This window comes from Rattus norvegicus, chromosome 16 (genome assembly GCF_036323735.1).
Source record: "Rattus norvegicus strain BN/NHsdMcwi chromosome 16, GRCr8, whole genome shotgun sequence".
NCBI classification, from domain to species: Eukaryota; Metazoa; Chordata; class Mammalia; order Rodentia; family Muridae; genus Rattus; species Rattus norvegicus.
This window is the reverse complement of record NC_086034.1, coordinates 2,276,086-2,295,339: the sequence shown is the minus strand read 5'-3', so window position 1 is coordinate 2,295,339 and position 19,254 is coordinate 2,276,086. Positions and strand designations below refer to the sequence as shown.

At 45.8% G+C, this 19,254-nt stretch overlaps 1 protein-coding gene across 3 annotated transcripts in view; it reads right to left on the bottom strand.

Annotated features, from left to right (window-relative positions):
- Window positions 1-19,254, bottom strand: part of Il17rd (interleukin 17 receptor D) — a 254,656-nt gene that overhangs the window by 194,488 nt on the left and 40,914 nt on the right. For 2 of the 3 annotated variants that reach the window (NM_001191937.2, XM_063275628.1), the window contains exons 3-12: window positions 17,148-17,273; window positions 12,825-12,943; window positions 12,151-12,271; window positions 9,429-9,473; window positions 9,179-9,330; window positions 7,278-7,343; window positions 6,545-6,599; window positions 5,964-6,074; window positions 4,713-4,897; window positions 562-1,507 (exon numbers count right to left, since the gene is read on the bottom strand). In NM_001191937.2, the coding sequence (NP_001178866.1) occupies window positions 562-1,507; window positions 4,713-4,897; window positions 5,964-6,074; window positions 6,545-6,599; window positions 7,278-7,343; window positions 9,179-9,330; window positions 9,429-9,473; window positions 12,151-12,271; window positions 12,825-12,943; window positions 17,148-17,273 (1,926 nt within the window). The remainder of the gene's footprint in view (window positions 1-561; window positions 1,508-4,712; window positions 4,898-5,963; window positions 6,075-6,544; window positions 6,600-7,277; window positions 7,344-9,178; window positions 9,331-9,428; window positions 9,474-12,150; window positions 12,272-12,824; window positions 12,944-17,147; window positions 17,274-19,254) is intronic. The other variant, NM_001411766.1, reaches the window with a different exon arrangement.

The following is a 19,254-nucleotide window of genomic DNA, read 5'->3' as shown; positions in this document are numbered from 1 at the left end:
GCATTGGCTGTATGGCCTGTACCAAAGGCCCAGTCCCTAGTCAGACATAGTAGTGTAAGCCTTTAATCCCAGCACTCAGGAAGCAGAATCAGGTGGATCTCTATGAGTTCAGGACTAGCCTGATCTACAGTGAGTTCTGGGGACAGTCAGAGCTGCACAGCAAGACCCTGTCTCAAAACAAAAACAAAAAAAACAAAAACAAAAAAACAAACAAAAAAAAAAACCAAACCAATAAAAACCCAATAGATGGGCTTGAGAGATGGCTCAGTGGTTAAGAGTGCTCTTCCAGAGGTCCTGAGCAAATCCCAGCAACCACATGCTGGCTCACAACCATCTGTAATGAGATCTGATGCCTTCTTCTGGTGTGTCTGAAGACAACTACAGTGTACTCATATACTAAATAAATAAATAAGTCTTTAAAAAAATAAAATAAAAAAACCCAATAGATGCCTGATGATAGATAGATAGATAGATAGATAGATAGATAGATAGATAGATAGATAGATGATAAGGCAGACAGCCAGATGGATAAAATAAGGGCCCTGTCCGAAGGCATCTTACCTAGGCCAGAGGAGGAAGAGACGCTCTCCGTCAGGGAAGACGTTTCTATCTGATCAGGGGAGAGTCCTTCCATCAGAGGCAGAGACAGCTCTGATGAGGGCACAGAGGAGTCGTATATGCCTGAGTCCCGTGGCATATCTGAAGGACTGCCAGCTTTCACTGCATGCAACAGGGGCTGCAAGGCAGGGCCACCATCACAGGCGGGCTGGGCCTCAGTGTCTTGGTCCAGGCCTGCATGCTGATTCTCCAGGTATGAGTAAGAGTCAGCTGGCCCAGTGGCCCCAAGTATAGAAGCCTCAACTTTCAGGCAGAAGTCACTTTCTGGCCCTGGTTTGCTTATGACATCATTTAAAACCAAACCTGAGTCAAACTTCTCCAGGACTGGCTCCTGGTAGCGCACAGGGGGCGGGTGGAAGGGTACAAACTGCTTCTCGAACCAGTCAGGTTCCTCATCAATAAACTGGTGCATGTTGCAAATGGCAACATACAGGGAGCGGCCAGCTTTGCTCCGAAAGTAGTTCCTTCTGCTGCTGTGTCCTGGGTGCTGGCCCAGCTCCTCCTGTTCTCCTGAGTGTAGATGGGAACAGAGCTCAGGAAGGTTGTCCATGAGCTTGTATTTGGTGCTCAGGTCCAGGGTACAGGGGACATCCCCTTCACAGGAATAATCAAAGTAGACGGTGATGAACTTGCTCAGTGCCGCAGATGAGCTCTGCTTGGCCTGACGGAGCTTCTCAGCAATGGCTGCCACGGCCACTAGGAAGAGCTCTCCTTGCCCCGTGCCGCCACGACTGCCTCCTTTGTGTCTGTAGCTCTTCTTATCTACAAAGTACTTCATGCCTTTGGAGCACACGACAATGATGAACTGGGACTCATGGATCTTCTGAATGACCCATTCTCTCTGGCCCTCTATGCAGTGGCTGAAATCTTCCCACAGGTCCAGAGCCACCTGGAAAAGAGCACAGGTCACCTCGGTACTCGTTTACACCGATGCCCAGCACAAAGACGGGAACAAGGCAATGAGGTCCAATCATCTGCCCTTCAGCCATTTTTAACCAAGATTCATGGAGGATCTATCTGGGTTACCACAGTGTGCATGTGTATGTGCATGTGCATGCCCACACACTCTGTGGCCAACAACCGCATCCACACACCAGACTTCCTGAAAGTGCTTGTCGTCCATGACATCATGTGATAACACACGGGGTCACTACCACTGCTGCCCTACAGGAGAGACAGAAGCCAGGATTTTCAGCAGCTTGTCTAAGGCGCCTTGAGGATGTCTTACAGCATGATGGGAAGGAACTGTGAGTGGTCCGTGTGATGAGTTAAGACTGCTGGATACAAGGAACAGAAAGATCCTGGACACAGGCTAAATGGCTCTGAGGAGAGAAAGTGACCCCATACTGTCCTGTGATATGGAGCTTAGGCCTGGTGCCAAAGCCACCTTCAATGACAGCTGACTCATATTCAGAGTGTGACTGAGAAAGAAGACCTCTGTGGCTGTATTTATAGACCCAGGTTTAGCCTGCTGTACTGACCTATAGTATAGTTTTCCTGGTTAACCCTCTCAGGGCTGCACCTTTCTCTATGATCTCATAAGATCTACAGTGTCAGAGCTCCACTGGACCTGTGAACCACGAGGTTTGAAAAGAAAGGTCAAGAGAGTAGTGGGATCCCTGAAAAAGCAAAAAAATCTAAGTATGTCTGATGCCCTCAATGGATTTTTACTCTTTCAAACTGCTTTCATCTAATACTGTAAGCAGCATCCCCTGGTAACTGTATTAGTACAGTTTCTCCTGTGGGATACTATAAGCAGTGTCCCCTGGAACCTGTATTCATACTGTTTCTCCTGTGGGATACTGTAAGCAGCGTCCCCTGGCAACTGTATTAGTACAGTTTCTCCTGTGGGATACTGTAAGCAGCGTCCCCTGGCAACTGTATTAGTACAGTTTCTCCTGTGGGATACTGTAAGCAGCGCCCCCTGGAAACTGTATTCATACAGTTTCTCCTGTGAGATACTGTAAGCATCGTCCCCTGACTCAAAAGTAGTCAAAAAAATAATCCCTAACAGCCAAACAGAGATTATACAGCAGAGGGCTACTCTGGAAGGATTAAACCCTCCTGTTCTAAAATGGTACCCGAGAAGAGAGCCCCAACATGTATCCATCTGCTGAAAAGAATATTGACTCATTCCATACTTTAATCCATGCTAACATTATTGTTGGGGCTACTGTTTTGACTTAATTGGGAACCTGTGTGTCCAAACGCTGAAGGACCTTGTCCTCAATTGACTTTTGATTGATAAATAAAGATGCCACTGGGCAAAGGGAGGCTGGTTGGGACCCTCAGATTTGCTTAGGCTAGGACAGACAAGGGAGAGAGGAAGAGAGAGGAGAGTCACCAGGTTTTGGAGGGAGACAGATCAGATTTAGAGCTGCAGAAGGAAAATCATCCGAAATGTAGGTGGGAAGGAATGCGGTCCCCGGAAGGGCTGCCCAGAAGAAACAGGGCAGCAAAGATAGATCATAGTTTTAGAGGATGTAGAGTCAGGAGTACCAGAGGAAAATCTATGATGGCCAGGGGGAGAATTAGATCTGCCCAGGCCCTGAATGGCCAAGGCATTTCGAAAATAAGATTGGGGGGGGAGGGGTGTGTGGGTGTTTCACTCAAGGACCCATACAGCTCCTGGGTGGGTGGGTGGAAGTGCATGCCCCTCCAGGAGCACAAAGCAGCATAGCTAAAAACTACATATTATGCACATTCCAGCAAACCGGTTCTTTAAAATATGTGGCTCCTAGGTTTCTATATCGCACAAAAACAGTCTGTCTACTAATCTCTTGACCTGTGTAGTTTGTTAAATCAGATGTGGAATGTTTTACGAATTTGTAAAGACAAAAAGACCTCTGTACTAGCTGATTTCATCTTAATAAATAAAACAAGTGTTTTTAAGAATATTCCTATCTCTGAACAATTCCATTTTAAGGCATTTATCCTTGAGAAATTGTCAGAAATGGGCCAGCTCAGAACAGAGAAGCTTCACAAGCTATGCTAAGTCAGTATTATAGATGATGTAGCTATTCAAAAGAAAACCCTGTGTGCAGTTTCATCTACGCACAAAAGAACAGGGAACGCACTGGCTACAGTTGCAGTCTGCAGTGTTTCTCAGCAGCTGTTCATCCGCTAAACTCAAGGCTTTCCCAACAGGAGGCAATCTCACCAGGTTTAAATACATCTTATTAACACCAGAGGGCAGTCTCACCAAACAAATGGGCCAAATGGACTAAAAAGCTGTCACATGATAATTGCATTTGTGACAATCAGGTTATGCCTTCAACAATAGCTAAGACACCGTTCTAAGAGTTAAAAGTTGATGGAAAAGCTACTTGATGATGACAGTTAATTCAAGAAGACTCAGAAAGACGGGCACAGGGATGCATGAACACTTTTCATCCCAGCACTTGGAAGGCAGAGGCAGTGGATCTCTATAGATCTGAGGCCAGCCTGATCTACAAATTGAATTCCAGGATAGCCAGAGCTACAGAGAAAAAACAAAAGGAGAAGGAAGAGAAGGAAGAAGGGGAGGAGGAACAGGGAGAAGGGGAGGGGGAGGAGGAAAAACTAAGAAACCAGCATGAACATCCAAACATTCTCTAAATTCCGGAGCCCTCACCGGTTCTATGACGTCATACCAATCAATCTCAGTCCTCTGTTACACACTCCTTCTGGGTCCCCAAGATCCCTTCTAGGGGAGACCCCATCCTTCATTCCCAATCCTAGCAAACCACCCTCAGGGAATTGCCTCAGTTCCTAAAGCTGTCTTCATTTGTGTTCTCTCCCTGATACCCCACTGAAGCTTGACCCTACAGGCGCTCCCCATGATGTCACATGACAGTCTCACACTCTGTTCCACACCAGGGTACTCACAAAGCATCCTACCGTGTGGGTGCCACTCAATGGTTTCAAGCATGAATGTGTCACAGGAGACCTTTGCTGCTGGTGACAGACAGGACAAACTAAGACAGACTGTGGTCTGGAAAGTAAGGTACTAGCCAAAAGTAGGTTCCCAGCCCTGCAATGGGGAGATGGCACGAAGAAAAATCTGATGGAGTATACATCCTGCCCAGGGTAAGAGAAGAAACTAGATTCCGTACCTCACATCCACAGAATTCCTGTAGGAAGTAGGCGAAACACTGGACCACGTTCATGTGATTCTGGCCGTCTTTACTAGAATAGCAGAGGAAGACCTTGGGCCGAGGCCGGAGCCTGTCTCTGGGGAGAACTGCAGCGTATGTGGAGGACTCAGGGCTTTCTTCATCTAAATGTGAATATATATTTTCTAAATTGGGAAAGAAGATAAGGTTGACACCTATAAACAAAGCTTTGTCTTTATCCATATGATCTGGGGCTCAGAGTCTTCAGGAATGAGCAGCTGAGCTGAGACATAGTGACTCACAGCTAAAAATCCCAGCCCTTGGGAGGAGGACACTTGGAAAGGTCAGATGTTCGTGGTTATCCTCAACGACTTGGCAAGGTGGAGACCAGCCTGAGCTGCATGAGATCCAAGTCTCAAAAGTAAATTTACCAAAAGGAGCAGCGGACATCTCCACCTGGAGAGTCTCGGGTCTTTAACGACATCAGCCTCAAGCTGCCCGGTTTCTGTGGTGGTCTATCAGAAAGGGAAAAATTTGTATTAACCTGAAACTGCCCTTGGAGATGCCAAGAAACACAGCAGCAGCCCCCCTCTGGTCAGCGAAGGACCCAGTGATCGCTCTGGCAACCAGATGAACTAAACTTTAGCTGAGGGAGGAGAATACTTTTTTTTTTTTTTCTTTTTTTCGGGGCTGGGGATCGAACCCAGGACCTTGCGCTTCCTAGGCAAGCGCTCTACCACTGAGCCAAATCCCCAACCCCGAGAATACTTTTTAAAAGTATAATTTACACAGGTAAAGTAAACCAAAACAACAAAAATTACTTTTTTTTTTTCTTGGCAAAGGATCTCACTATATTACTCAGACTATCCTCCAATTCCTGGATTGGAGAGATCCTCCTGCCTCAGTCTCCCAAGCCACTGGGATACCAAGCTTGTGCCTCATGCTCAGCTGAGAGTACATAAATCTTAAGTGACCATCTTTATGACTTTTATGTGTGGCGTCACCTGGGTAACCCCATCCAGATCAAGGTGTGGTTCATCTACAGTTTTCTAGGTGAAGGACCTAACTTCTCAATGATGGACACCCTCCATCTGACTGTTCTCACACTTCAGACTCCCTGAGTAGGAAGTGTGAGGGGTCCCAGGCCCCTTCTGAGGGAAGCAGGGCTCCCCAGGCCCAGTCTTTGTCGGTACCCACCCCTTGGCCTGGCACAACTAGAGGGTGGAGAAAGCAGGCACAGCAGAGAGATACCTTGTTGCTTCTTTCTGCACATCACAGTGAAGAGTGTTGCGAATGCGGATATGACAACCAGAGGCACGGTGATGGCCACAGCTCTGATGGGTCCAGCCCAGGGAGACTGCACTGGGAGGTTTCAAAGAGAAAGCTTTTAAACTCAAGCAGCAGAACAGGTTCAGAAGAGGGAAAAGGCTTTTCCACCCTTTTGTTTTTTAGAACATAAGCTGACTAACAGGTTCCAGGGTTCCAACCACCTTACTCTAGGTCCGCTGTTGTGATTATAAAAGGAGTCAATATTTCCTTTGTATAAAGTGTTGTAGAAAATAATTCAATAGCTCTGGATATGCCAAGAACTCTTTGACAGAAAGCCTCCTACCCCTACTTGTCTTCTAAAGGACAACTGCCTAGTCTTGGTGGCAGACGCCATTCTGGTTTTGACCTTCCAGGCATCAACAACACAGAAGGAATGATGAACAATCATTTAAAAGGAAAGGTGGGGTGACTGGTGTTTTGTAAGCCGTGAATTGCAGAGCACAGAAAATGCTAGAAGCCTGCTCTCAAGAGTGTGATGTCAAATCCAAGCCCAAGAGCTTTACCTGGCTTCACCACATACTGAGCAGCCTTCCTGGTGGTGTTGCTGTCGTCCACCAGCTACAAAACAGAAAGCTGTGTGTTACTGTGTCGTAAATGGTAGCACTTCTATACATTGTATCTAGGAGGGAAGTAGAACACTGGTGATGTCATTCATCTTTCCATCCCCCAGGCAATGAGTGTGGGAGCCAATAAGGACAGATAATGGTGATAGTTTAACGTTCAACTTAAAAAAAAAAAAAAAAAAGGATGGTTGGGACTAGAGAGATGGCTCAGCGGTTAAGAGCTGAGTCTTCCAGAGGTCCTGAGTTCAATACCCAGCAACAACATGGTGGCTCCCAACTATGTGTAATGGGATCCAGTGCCCTCTTATGGTGTGTCTGAAGACAGCTACGTGTACTCATATACATAAAATAAATAAACAAAATTTACAAAAAAAGATGGGGCTGAGGAGATGGCTTCGTGGATTAAAGTACTGTTGTGTAGGCTTGAAGAACTGAGTTCAAATCCCCAGGGTCCGCATAAAAGCGACGACCATAGTGTGGGTGTCTATAATCACAGTAGGCAGAGGCAGGAGACAATTGTCTTTCAAACTTATCCTCGGATCTATAGGGGTTTGAGACTAGCCTGAGCTACTACCCTGGACTCAGTCTTAAAACCAATAAATAAAAGGCTCAGAATTCCATGCAACCTGCTCTCTGTTGAAGTGACGAAGGGGCAGTCTGCTGTTGTACGTACCTCAATGACATAATCCCCTGGAGAAACATTTTGAAGGAGGCAGCTGGTAGTCTCTGTATTCTGGTCCTGCAAAAAAGCAAACAGCAAACTCAAACGCTCATGTGGTAGAGAAGAGGTAACGGGCCTCTTCGTCCTGGAGCTGAAGGAGACCTGCCGCTGGTTTGAGCCCAGTTCCAGAAAGACAGAAGTGTTGTACCTAGCTGGGAGTGCCTCATCCTTGTGATTTGAAAATAACGAAATTAACCAGAATACCCTTTGCTTAATAAAAAGGTGAGAAGAGAAGCTACAGAGATGGCTCAGCAACTGAGAGCACTTATGCTCTTACAGAGGACCTTCAGCCAGGATCCTAGAAGCTTCAGGGCAGCTCACAAGCACCTGCTATGCTAATTTCAGGGGATCTGACACCCTCTTCTGGACTCTAGCAGACACTCCATACATGTGGTTCAGACACACACAGAGGCAAAACATTCATGCACATAAAATAAAAATACACCTGTATGTGCAGTCCTGAAATAAATAAATAAAACTAGCTTAAAAACTTTTTCAGGGGGCTGGAGAGATGGCTCAGTGGTTAAGGGCACCGACTGCTCTTCCCGAGGTCCTGAGTTCAAATCCCAGCAACCACATGGTGGCTCACAACCATCTGTAATGAGATCTGATGCCCTCTTCTGGTGTGTCTGAAGACAGCTACAGTGTACTCATATATATAATAAATGAATAAAATATTTAAAAAAAAAAAAAACTTTTTCAGGGTCTGGAGAGATGGCTCAGTGGTTAAGAGCACTGATTGCTCTTCCAGAGGTCCTGAGTTCAATTCCCAGCAACTGCATGGTGGCTCACAACCATCTGTAATGGGAAACAATGCCCTCTTCTGGTGTGTCTGAAGACAGCTTCAATGTCTAAATGAATAAATCTTTAAAAAAGAGAATGTCAATATTTAAAAAACAACCTTTTCAGAGAAAAACCAATTTTCTGTCTGTCTAAGAAAGAACAGGGCCTGTCACGGTAGCACACGCCTTTAAGACCATCACTCGGGAAGCAGAGGTAAGACTGAGTTCAAGGACAGCCTGAGTACATCAAGGTGTGACAGGTCTGCATTCATGTCATCATCTAACTTGAGCTCTGTGGTAAAAGGGAGGGGCTGCAGGAGAGCCAGGCTGGACCTGGCACACAGGGAGAGGGCTTCCAGAACCATGTGGCAGTCCCTAAACTTCCCATTGCTCTGGTGACACTGAGTTCATGATGTTCATTATCAGGTTTCTATTTAACCCTGGCCTTTTGTTTATTAATACACACACACACACACACACACACACACACACACACACACACACACACACACAAATCCAGGAAGGGCCAGTGATTTCCTAGTGTCTTGGCTCGAGGCCTGTTTTTACTAGTTCCTAGCTATGTGACCTCCAAGAAGCCAGGTGACCTCCCTGAGGCCTAGGTTCTCCACCTATAAAGGAGGAATGGGAGCAAACTATTTGATGCGCAGTCAAGATCTAAAGATCAGAAAGTTGGGGTTGGGGATTTAGCTCAGTGGTAGAGCGCTTGCCTAGGAAGCGCAAGGCCCTGGGTTTGGTCCCCAGCTCCGAAAAAAAGAACCAAAAAAAAAAAAAAAAAAAAAAAAAGCAGAAAGTTTAGGGGTTTATCTGCCACACACCACCTGTATGCTTAAAACAGAAGTCAAACTACTAATATCTGTGCTCTCGATCCTCTAGCGTACCACCCCAAAACAGCTAAGGTGAAGATAACGGGACAAGGGACAGTGGTGAGTCAGTCAGAGACAGACCCAGGGGTCATTCTTAAACCACCACTGACTGCTGTAGCCTTACACTCACTCCCGCCACCCAGTATCACTTTGAAACACGTGTGTCCTTTAACACACAGTCGCTCACCTGCCTGCAAGTCCTCCGTCTGAAGGGGCCTTCGTGCTTGAGTTTATAGTGAACATGAAAGCCACGGAAGCCAAAGTTCTGCGGTGCATGGTGGAAGGACACTTGCATGTCGGAACCGTACTGGGTGATATTCAGGTTCCGAGGCTTCCAGACTGTGAGGAGGAAGGGCCCAGAGTAAGCACCCAAAGGCTGCCCCAACAGCCTTCTGGGGTAACACTTTGACACATGACAGACAGACAGCTATACTTACAGGGCTTACAGGCCAAGTTGTCAGGTTGTAACAAGAGGTCACAGGCTATTACATTAAAAAAAATAAAAAGATTTTTAGTTTTAGGACAGTTTTTTTTTTTCCTTCTATAACAATTGAACAAAATAAATATGTACTGGGTCTGCTGTGCTGGAGAAGACACAAATTATATCAATTCAACAATAATTTTCATTATAATTATGCCATAACAACCATTTAAAAGATACAACATAGAAATATTAATGTGGTGCACTTCACACTACCGAAGTGGAAGCTGTGTAAAGTCACCGAGGCTTTTAAAGTTCGCCCACTATTGCATAGTTTCAAGGAACTATCCATGTTTCCTTCACTCTTTATGCGCGGTGGTGGGGATGTCTACAGCCATAGAGCGCTCGGGTGGGTCTGGTAACCACTGAAACATTGTTTCTAGCTTCACAGGCATTCTAACTTAAACTCCTCTTGGTGGGCCCTAGGAATGGCATACAGACAGTTACTAAGTAATCTGTTATCACTGAAAATCCTATCTCATAGCCAGGGCCTTTGAAACGATATTCCATACCAGTAACACTGTAGAGAGAGGCCAAGAGGCTGAGCAAGTAGCAGTCCGTAATGCTAAGCCAGAGTCTTCCAGAAAGATCTAGATAATATCAAGAAAACCGAGGTGGTAGCAAAGCCACAGCGCACTGACACGGTACATAAATATCCATATTCTTGTACACATCCCATCGTGTGTCTCATTCGGAAACAGGAATTCCAAAGGGAAATTTTAATCCCAAGTTAGGTTATTTTTTTAAGGCAGGATTCTTCTCATAAACACATTCTTTGGATCTTCTATCTGACCATTATTCAGAAAGCAACAACAGATGGACAAACACATGTTGTCTTGACCTAATGAGTCTCATTTTTAATTATGAAACTAAGACAAAATAACTTGGCAGCATAGAAAACAATCTCATTAAGAATGACTAAAGGAAGCATGGACGCAGGCTAGGGCTGAGACCGAATATTTCACCGAATATGAGGAATAGAGACCAGTCACAAGGAAAGCGGATCCCTGGAAGCGTCTGGCCATCCAAGACCAAGAACCCCAGAAGAAATATGATCAGGAGGAAACCACTGAAGGAAGGTCTCATGGTGACTGGCCACCATATTTAAAAGCAGCATGGTTGGTAGTTGGTAGTATGGGCTTCAGAGACTTTAGAGCTCAAACCCCAGTTCCCCACAAAGTCCTGTGCCCTCTCTGTGCACAGGGAACCAGAGGGGGGGTCGGGCGCTTCTTCAAAGGGTTACTACAGAGATGGACTGCACTAATATTTAGAAAATATTTAGAATAGGGCCTGAATAAACTTTATTAACTTTTGTAAAATCTTCCAGAAATAAGTGGTAAAGCTTTTTTTAATCTACATTTATCTTATATGTGGGGGCATATGCATGCCACAGCCCATATGCCACACTCAAAACATCAGAGAACATCTTTGGGTTCTCCCCTTTTCCCACATGGATCCTGTAAACTGAACTCAAGTGGTCAGGCTTGCTGGCCTGTGCAGCTGAACCACCTTGCGGGCCATGGCTTTCATCATCCCAACCACACTCATAACCTTACGACATTTTACCTTCATAGTGTACCTCAAAAATCAACTTAGACTTTTTATTCCTTGGCTGGTTTTTGGATTGTTTGAGTCATTTCTTATAGGATGCTAGTGATCAGAGGGCCCTGTGCAAGCCAGGTAAGTGCTCTACAACCAACCTACAAAAATCACACTAGCCAACAAACATCACAGTGTTTATACATGGATGTGTTCAGTGATCATAGCATCCTCAAAAGAATAAAGGCTAGACTGGTAGGTAAGTCAGCCAAGTAAAGGCATCTGCCCTCAAACCTGATGGCCTGAGTTTGATCCTTTGGAACCACGGGATAAAAGGAAAAAGCCAACTTTCCCAATTAAACACACACACACACACACACACACACACACACACACACACACACACACACACACACACATCCATGCTTGATCCAAAGCAAAGCAGGAAGAAGGCTTGGCCTTTTTCTTGGCATGTTTTCTTTAGGTTAGGATAGAATCTTGCTATGCAAATAAAACTGGCCTCAAATTTACAGCAATTTCCCTGCTTTCCTCTCCTGAGTACTGCGATTGCAGGCATGTGCTTCCATGGCTTTAGCCTCCACCCAATGCTAAAGACGAACCTTGCAGATGCTGGACAAGTGTCCCATCGCTGAGCTAGAGCCTTGGGCTGCTGGCCTTTACTTTTTACTTACTTACTTTATATTATTTTATATGTATGAGTATTTTGCCTGCATGTGTGACTGTACACCACTTGTCTGCCTGGTGTCCACAGAGGTCAGAAGAAGACATTGGACTCCTTGGCATTCGAGATATCAAACCCAAACACTCTGAGAGAATAGCCCACACTCCTAAGTCCTGAGCCAACTCTCCAGCCCTTAGCCTTTATCCTGAGAAATACACTTTTGAACCTTATGAGGCTGAGGCAGGAGACTTAACATGGATTTTAGTCTAACCTGGGCTACCTGTAGTATTCCAGGGTAGCCTGGACTGTAGAGAGACCTTGTCCATTTTGGTTTGTTGTTGTGGTTTGATGTGACTTTTTTCTCACCTACTTACTCTGTATCGGTTCCTGGTGTGTTTGCAGTCACTCAGAGCAGAAATGACTCTATCAGGAGGCAGGCAGGGAAGACCATACTCACCTCGTGTCCTGAAGAAGAAGGGATGGTAATCGCTTTCATTTTTAATGGAAGGGAAAGGGACAATCTTTACAAAGTAATCCGTTTCAAATTTCATATTCAGGAAAGGCTGAGATTCCATTCCCTAAAAGGGAACAAAGACACATAGTGTGGAGAATTGTCCACCCCCACCTACAAAGGACCTGCACTCCACAGTGACTGTCACTCAGACGCAATTCCAAGGCCAAGCGGATCCCAGGAAAGCAGAAAGTCGGGTGCACTTGAAGGACTTAGCTTGGGTTTCGAGTCCCAGATGCTACAGGACAGTGCTGTCTGTTCTTGGACCAAAAAGCCACAGCACATTAGCACTGAGCCTGGGAACTAGAGATAAGGGGGGAGCCCACAGAGCTCTCCAGAGCATAGACCCTGGGATAGCTGCTGCTTCGTGTAACCAGAGAGGTGTGTTTACCAGAGCCCCACTAAAGAGCTTTCCTGGGAGTGTGACCGGCTCAGCCTCCGCACCTCCCATTCTCTCTCTCTCTCTCTCTCTCTCTCTCTCTCTCTCTCTCTCTCTCTCTCTCTCTCTCTCTCCCACCTTGGCTGGGCTGTGGACCCCAGAGGCCCCCTTCTCCAATTTCAGACTTTCAATAGAGCATTCAGACCCCGAGACAATGGTGTCTTCAGGGGATGTGACTCACAGTTCTTTTAAAGCTGCTGTTGAGTTGTTTTGGGTCCTTCAGAACCAGTTGTTGGCACAGTCTTCCTTCCGACCTCAGCTCCTCCAGGATTACTCGGAATCCTTTCAGGAATTCAATGCCTAAGCAAAGCAGAGGCTTTAATGAGATTCGGACCTAATTACTTCTGAACACACTTTCCCTCCTCAGAGGTCCCATCTCCTCCAGCTACACGACACAGCTAAAGGACGTCTACAGGACAGAAGAACACACACCCTGCATCCACTCCTCTGGGACACGTGATCACTATCACTGTTCCTAGAACACTCTCTATCCCTCTCGGCCCGTTGACAAATATCTAGTGCTTCTGTGACACTTGGGCTCAAATACTTAGGCTCGAGTCTCAACTGCTCACAAAGTCTGTAGTGGAATGTCTCATTTCGGGTGCACAAAACTGATAATTCCCAGTGAATGGCCCAAACGTTGTTTTTGTTTTTAATTTTTTTTAAAGATTTACTTATTATATATAAGTACACTGTTGCTATCTTAGACACACCAAAAGAGGGCATCAGATCTCATTACAGATGGTTGTGAGCCACCATGTGGTTGCTGGGATTTGAACTCAGGACCTCTGGAAGAGCAGTCAGTGCTCTTAACCGCTGAGCCATCTCTCCAGCCCCCAAACGTTGTTTTTAATCTAAAGTTTTACTATATACTTTGTTAATATGTTTTACTGAGCAGCTTACAAAATTCCCAACACACTGTATGTCTGCACCCAAGAGGGCTCCTAGGTTTCAGATGAAATATTTTAGGGGAATGCCAGTCTTGCTATAATCACCCCCAAAAGGCAAGATAGTCAGAGGCTGCCCAGTGTGCGCTCTGGGCACACTGCCCTCAGAGGCTACAAAATGACCACAGTGTTGATGAAAGGTGCCCGACCGGCCTCGGCACCTGAGTTTCCTCCCACTGCATATCTGACTAGATGCTGTCAGGAGGATTAAGCTCTGATGGCCACAAGAGCCAGCACTTGGGCTTTGTATCCAAGTGCAGCTGGAGATCCCCATTGCTGGCCTCAATTGTCGTGGTATCGATTTCACATTCTTTCTGAAAGCCAGACAAGGAGACATTTTCAACCCTTCCCCTCCCAGGGCAAATGTAATTACACAGGATGCAATTAACCAGGTGGGAAAATCATTGGTGGCAAAGGTCATGGAAATCTTTTCTCTTTTGAGTAGGTCCTCCAATTCTGTAATTATTTGATGAAGAGCACATATTTCGTAGTGGCTAGGGTGGAAAAGGCACAATTAAGAGCCTCGTACTGTAGAAGCTGGGAGGCCTACAGCGCCTGGGGGTTTTCAGTCACGGAGCTTCCAGTGTGCTGACAGTCAGGGGATCCAACCAGAGATTCAGACAGGATGACACAATACAACATCTCTACTGGACCAACCAACTATTTAGGTCAAACAGGAACTTGCCTTTCAAGACTAAGAAAGAAAAGACTTCTGAACGACTACTTAAATACGATTTGATTGGAACAATGTTTCCATAAAGATTGTTTAACAAAAGGTAGATGACTCAGGACTAAAGGCAAACCCCTCACAATATCTTAAAACGGATCAGCTCAGGGATGCATAGTTTAAAAAAAAAAAATTAAAAAACAAAACAAAACTCCTCTACCAAAGGTTCAGGGTTCATTTTGTTTGGTTGGTTTTTTTTTGGGGGGGGGGGCTTTGTTTTTTTAATTTTTTAATTTATGCACACCAAAAGAAGGGAATCATACCCCACTACAGATGGTTGTGGGCCATGTGGGTGCTGCAAATTGGACTCAGGACGTTTGGAAGAATAGCCAGTGCTCTTCACCGCGGAACCATCTCTCAAGACAGGATGTCTCTGTAGCTCTGGCTGTCCCAGAACTCACTTTGTAGACCAGGCTAGCTTGGAACTCAGATACGCCTGCCTCTGCTTCCTGAGTGCTGGGATCAAAGGCATGCACCACTCCAGCAGGGCTGAGCCATGTTTTTTCAATGGGAAAACTGAAATCATATTACTAAATATAGGGCTGCAGGTAGACTGAGACAGCAAACTTAATTCCCACGATACACCTATACCCAGGTAGCAGAGAACTCTCATTAATCCCTCCTAACAAGGGAGGCAGGCACTATCATCCATTTACATATGAGGAAAGGGTTGGGGAACTGATACCACCACTTCACCTCACCCAGCCCACCCCTTCATGGTAAACAAAGTCTGGAAACATAGAGCTTTCCAGCCACTGTCCTTAGCCTTCGTGCTTCCCTGACTTCCGAGGGGTTACCTTGGTAGACAGATCACATCCTCATCCACCCAACCCCACCTACCATAAATCACCACTCTCTTCCTATCCTCTAAAGAGGGAGGCGGCCATTTGTCAGAGCAAGGCTTAGCTCTTTCAATGACCGCTTCTTTTATCTAGAGAATAATCTCAATCTTTATGTGTTGAGATAAAAGTTTCTTTGGAAACACATAGGGTTTAGACCCAGCACCATTTTTGTGGATGGGAAAGTCTGCCCAACACTTCCTCCACCTTCCCTCTCCCTTACACTTCTCCACTATAACTCTGGGATGTTGCTGTTCAGATTAAGAAATCTAGGCTTTCTTTTACTTCTCCCTGGCCATATGCTGAAAAGGTACCCCAGGCCAGCACAAAGTCAGAAGGACGGTGCAGGCTTGGGACCCAGGTTCAGGTAACAGCAGCAGTTGTTCTTGGGCAGCTTTCTCTGGCCACCAACCACAAGGCAACATCCATCTCCACTTGGCACCCAGGCAAGTAAGGGCTCTACTGTTTAAATGCCTCCCGTGAAAGTCTGGCCCCAACTAAGCATGGCTGTGCATATCATATCCTACAACCAAGGCAGTGCACATCAGATCCCACAACCAAGGCAGTGCACACATAGGATCCCACAACCAAGGCAGTGCACACATAGGATCCCAACCAAGCATGGCAGTGCACACGTACCCAGCCTTTGGGCAGTAAGTTGGTACATACATAGGATTCCAGCCTTTGGGTGGCATAGACAAGAAGGACAGTTTGTTGAAGCCAGCATTGTCTACATAACAAGGCCATACTTAAAAAGACAAGAGGGAGCTGCTGAGCGTGCTGGGGCACACCTCTACTCCCAGCACTTTTAAGGTGGAGACAGGTGGAGTCAGGAGAATCAGGTTTTGGAGGCCAGCCTGAGCTACATAGTAGGTTCAAGGCCAGTCAGGGATACATGAGATCTCATTTCAAAAAACAAGTAAACAAAAAGAAATTACCAATCAAGTTCACTTGTATGGAGTTAAAGAATCTTAGGTCATCCTGGCTTGGCTACCCCATTCTCTCTTAGGTATCCATTCATTCAAGACAGACTCAGCCTGGTGTGGCAGCACACGTGTATAATTCCAGCACTTGGGAAACAGAGGCACACAGATATGAGTTCAAGGCCAGCCTGGTGTACAGATGAGTATCAGGAGAACCAGAGTCACACAGAGAAACCCTGTCTCAAACACCCCAACCCCTGCTACCCTCCAAAAAACAAGATTTGGTTACACAACTTGGCTAGAGAAGGTGGGCTTGCTTGCTTTCTATTTATTTCATTCTGAATTTTGTTGGCCTACAAGGCCTGAAAATAAATTCAACTTGGTCTCCAACTTTAAAGTCCATGATTTCATGCTTTCTCGTGAAAACAAAACTTTTCCTTAAAAAAAAAAAAAAAATCAAATATGCCATAGATGGGTCCACATGTCACTGTGACCTCAGAGACCACTAATGCTGGAGGCCAAAGCCAATGTGCCCCTGAACAGACACAGGCGCCCCCAGCACTTTCAGCCCCCTACTTTTGACTATGTAGTAAGAACCCATCTGCCTAAAACTATAAAAGCATTACCACTAACGTAACCTTTCCAAATTCACAATTCTCTCAAACAAGGAAACGAACATAGGCCATGGCAACACTGCTTAAGCTGTGCATGTGGTGTGTGTGTGTGTGTGTGTGTGTGTGTGTGTGTGTGTGTGTGTGTGTGTGGTGTGTGTGTGATGTATGTGGTGTGTGTGTGTGTGGTATGGGGGTGTGGGGGTGTGTTTGTGGTGTGTGTGTGTGTGGTGTATGTGTATGGTGTGTGCATGTGTGCGTGTGCGTGTGCGTGTGTGTGTGTGTGTATGTGTGTGTGTGTGTGGTGTGTGTCCCTGGTTCAAGGATACAAGCGCAAAGCAGACCAGTGTCCACGGCACTCTCAGTGTCACTGTCAACTCCTGCTTACCTGGAGGCCACCAGACAGCCACATACTGGCACCATCCACTCTCTACAAATTGCGAGTGCTACCACTTACCAAGGGCCCCTGGGGACCAAAGAATGGTGACTGCCACTTGGTCATTGCAAGCATACTGGCTAATGGTGATGTTCTGAGCATCGGCAATCATGTGCTTCCCGACGGGACTCAAGTAGGTGGTACAGTCTAGAGTTGGAAAAAGTGAAAAGTGAAATCTTTAACCTTTATTTTCAATTTCCTCTTACTAGACTATGCTGAGTACATCTAGAGGTACCAAATCCATTCCTATTATAAACCTCGCCAAAAGCTCACATAAGACACAGAAGCTGACTATGGCTGGAGAAACATAATATGTTACAGAGGGCTTTAACTGCGGCAACACCACCCCCTCTGCTAAATTAAATTCCTGGATGTTGCAAAGACGGCTGGCTACAGAGTAGACATTTGTGAGGGTGTTAGCTTTGTTGGCCTTTTGTTTCTCTTTTTACTCCTAGGCTGTTTTGCGGAAACCAGTAAGCACTTACATAGTTCTATCAGTTTCCAGCACGTAAGGAGTAACGGGGAAGACAGCCCTGCTAACTGCTTTGGAGTGTGTTTGTTTTTAGAAGAGACAGAGGGGGAAAGGTCACTAGGGAAAAGGAACTAACGTTAGGGTGTGAATCCACAGGGGAGTAATTTCACAGGCAAACTGTTAAATGACTCACAGCCTACAACACAAGGCACCATGTTTGAACCCTGAGTGATGAGGACACCAGCTAACATTCTCAAAGTGGGTTTCCTTGGAGATTCAGGCAATCCCCATCGAGTCTCCAAAGCCACAACTTAATGGCTCAAAAAGAAAAACAAAAGAAAAGAAAAACCACTTTCTTTGATATTTTTGTTGGAGGGTACAATGGAGCCTCCACCTTACATGTAAGCAGCCTCCATGACACCTGGGATTGCTGAATGCACATTTAGAGGCTACCAGAAGCTCTGAGCCAGACTCATGCTGGACCTTCAGAGAATTAGCACACTAAGGCAGATCCCCCTTGCTGAGAGAGCTGTCCGTGGCTCCAACAGCAGGTATCAATCCGTACTGTTCACACTGCTTGGCTCCAATTCTCTCTCACGATTCTGTGAATCTGTTGTATTTTCCCTTGTGAGCTGCACTGCTCATTTTCCATTTTTAAAATGAAAAACACTGAAAGGAAGCAACTGAGAACGATTTACAAGCAATGCGAAGCTCACCCATATTCTCACTCACTTTAAAGACTTGGAGCAGGGGAAGGGACCTCCCAAGCCTGTCAGCATAATAGTCATTTTTTTCTACTAAAATATATCCATATACTACCTGCAAAACCAACTTCTAAAACTCCAGCCTCTTCCCTGCCTGACTTGCTTTCTTGCCTGACCACATCAGGCAAGGTTCTCCTTGTTAAACTTCAAGTGCTTCATTCAAAATCAGTTGCATTTTTATTTCAGTATTGCTTAAAAGGATGTCAGTAATACTACTTAAGTCTCTGCCAAGCAGTGGTGGCGCACGCCTTTAGTCTCAGCACTCAGGAGGCAGAGGCAGGCAGATCCCTGTGAGTTCGAGGCTAGGCTGGTCTACAGAGTGAGTTCCAGGACAGCCAGGGCTGCATAGGGCAACCCTACCTCAGAACACAAACATAAGCACACCAACTAAATTCTACCTGTGCTAACTAAAACATCAGTCTTGGAGGAGGGAGGTATCTTAGTGGTTAAACTGCTAGCATGCCTAGCATTTGGACTGGAATTCAGATCCACAGAACCTATATTACAGCTTTGTGGGCACAGCTTCTGTTGTCCTGCAGCTCCAGCCTTGGGAGGATGACCAGATCAAGTAGGCTATTGAGACTGACTATAGCAGTAAGAGGTGGATGTGATTAAGAAATCTTGTATAACACCAAAAATGAACCTCTTACACACCACCTGCCTAAGGACCAGCTAACTTCCCTGAGTGCTGCGAGTTATGGTTGGTCTGTGGGAAAGTACAGTGGCCTCTAGGTTTGTCTTGATCAACCCCTGTAACAAGGGGCCATTTTCAGCTAGGAAATGTCATGGAATCGTCCTAACAAAAGTCCATCTCTTGGTCAATACTAATCTCAGATCATTCTGATATCAAATTCCAGACTCCATGTGCACACCCAACCACATGCACACACAT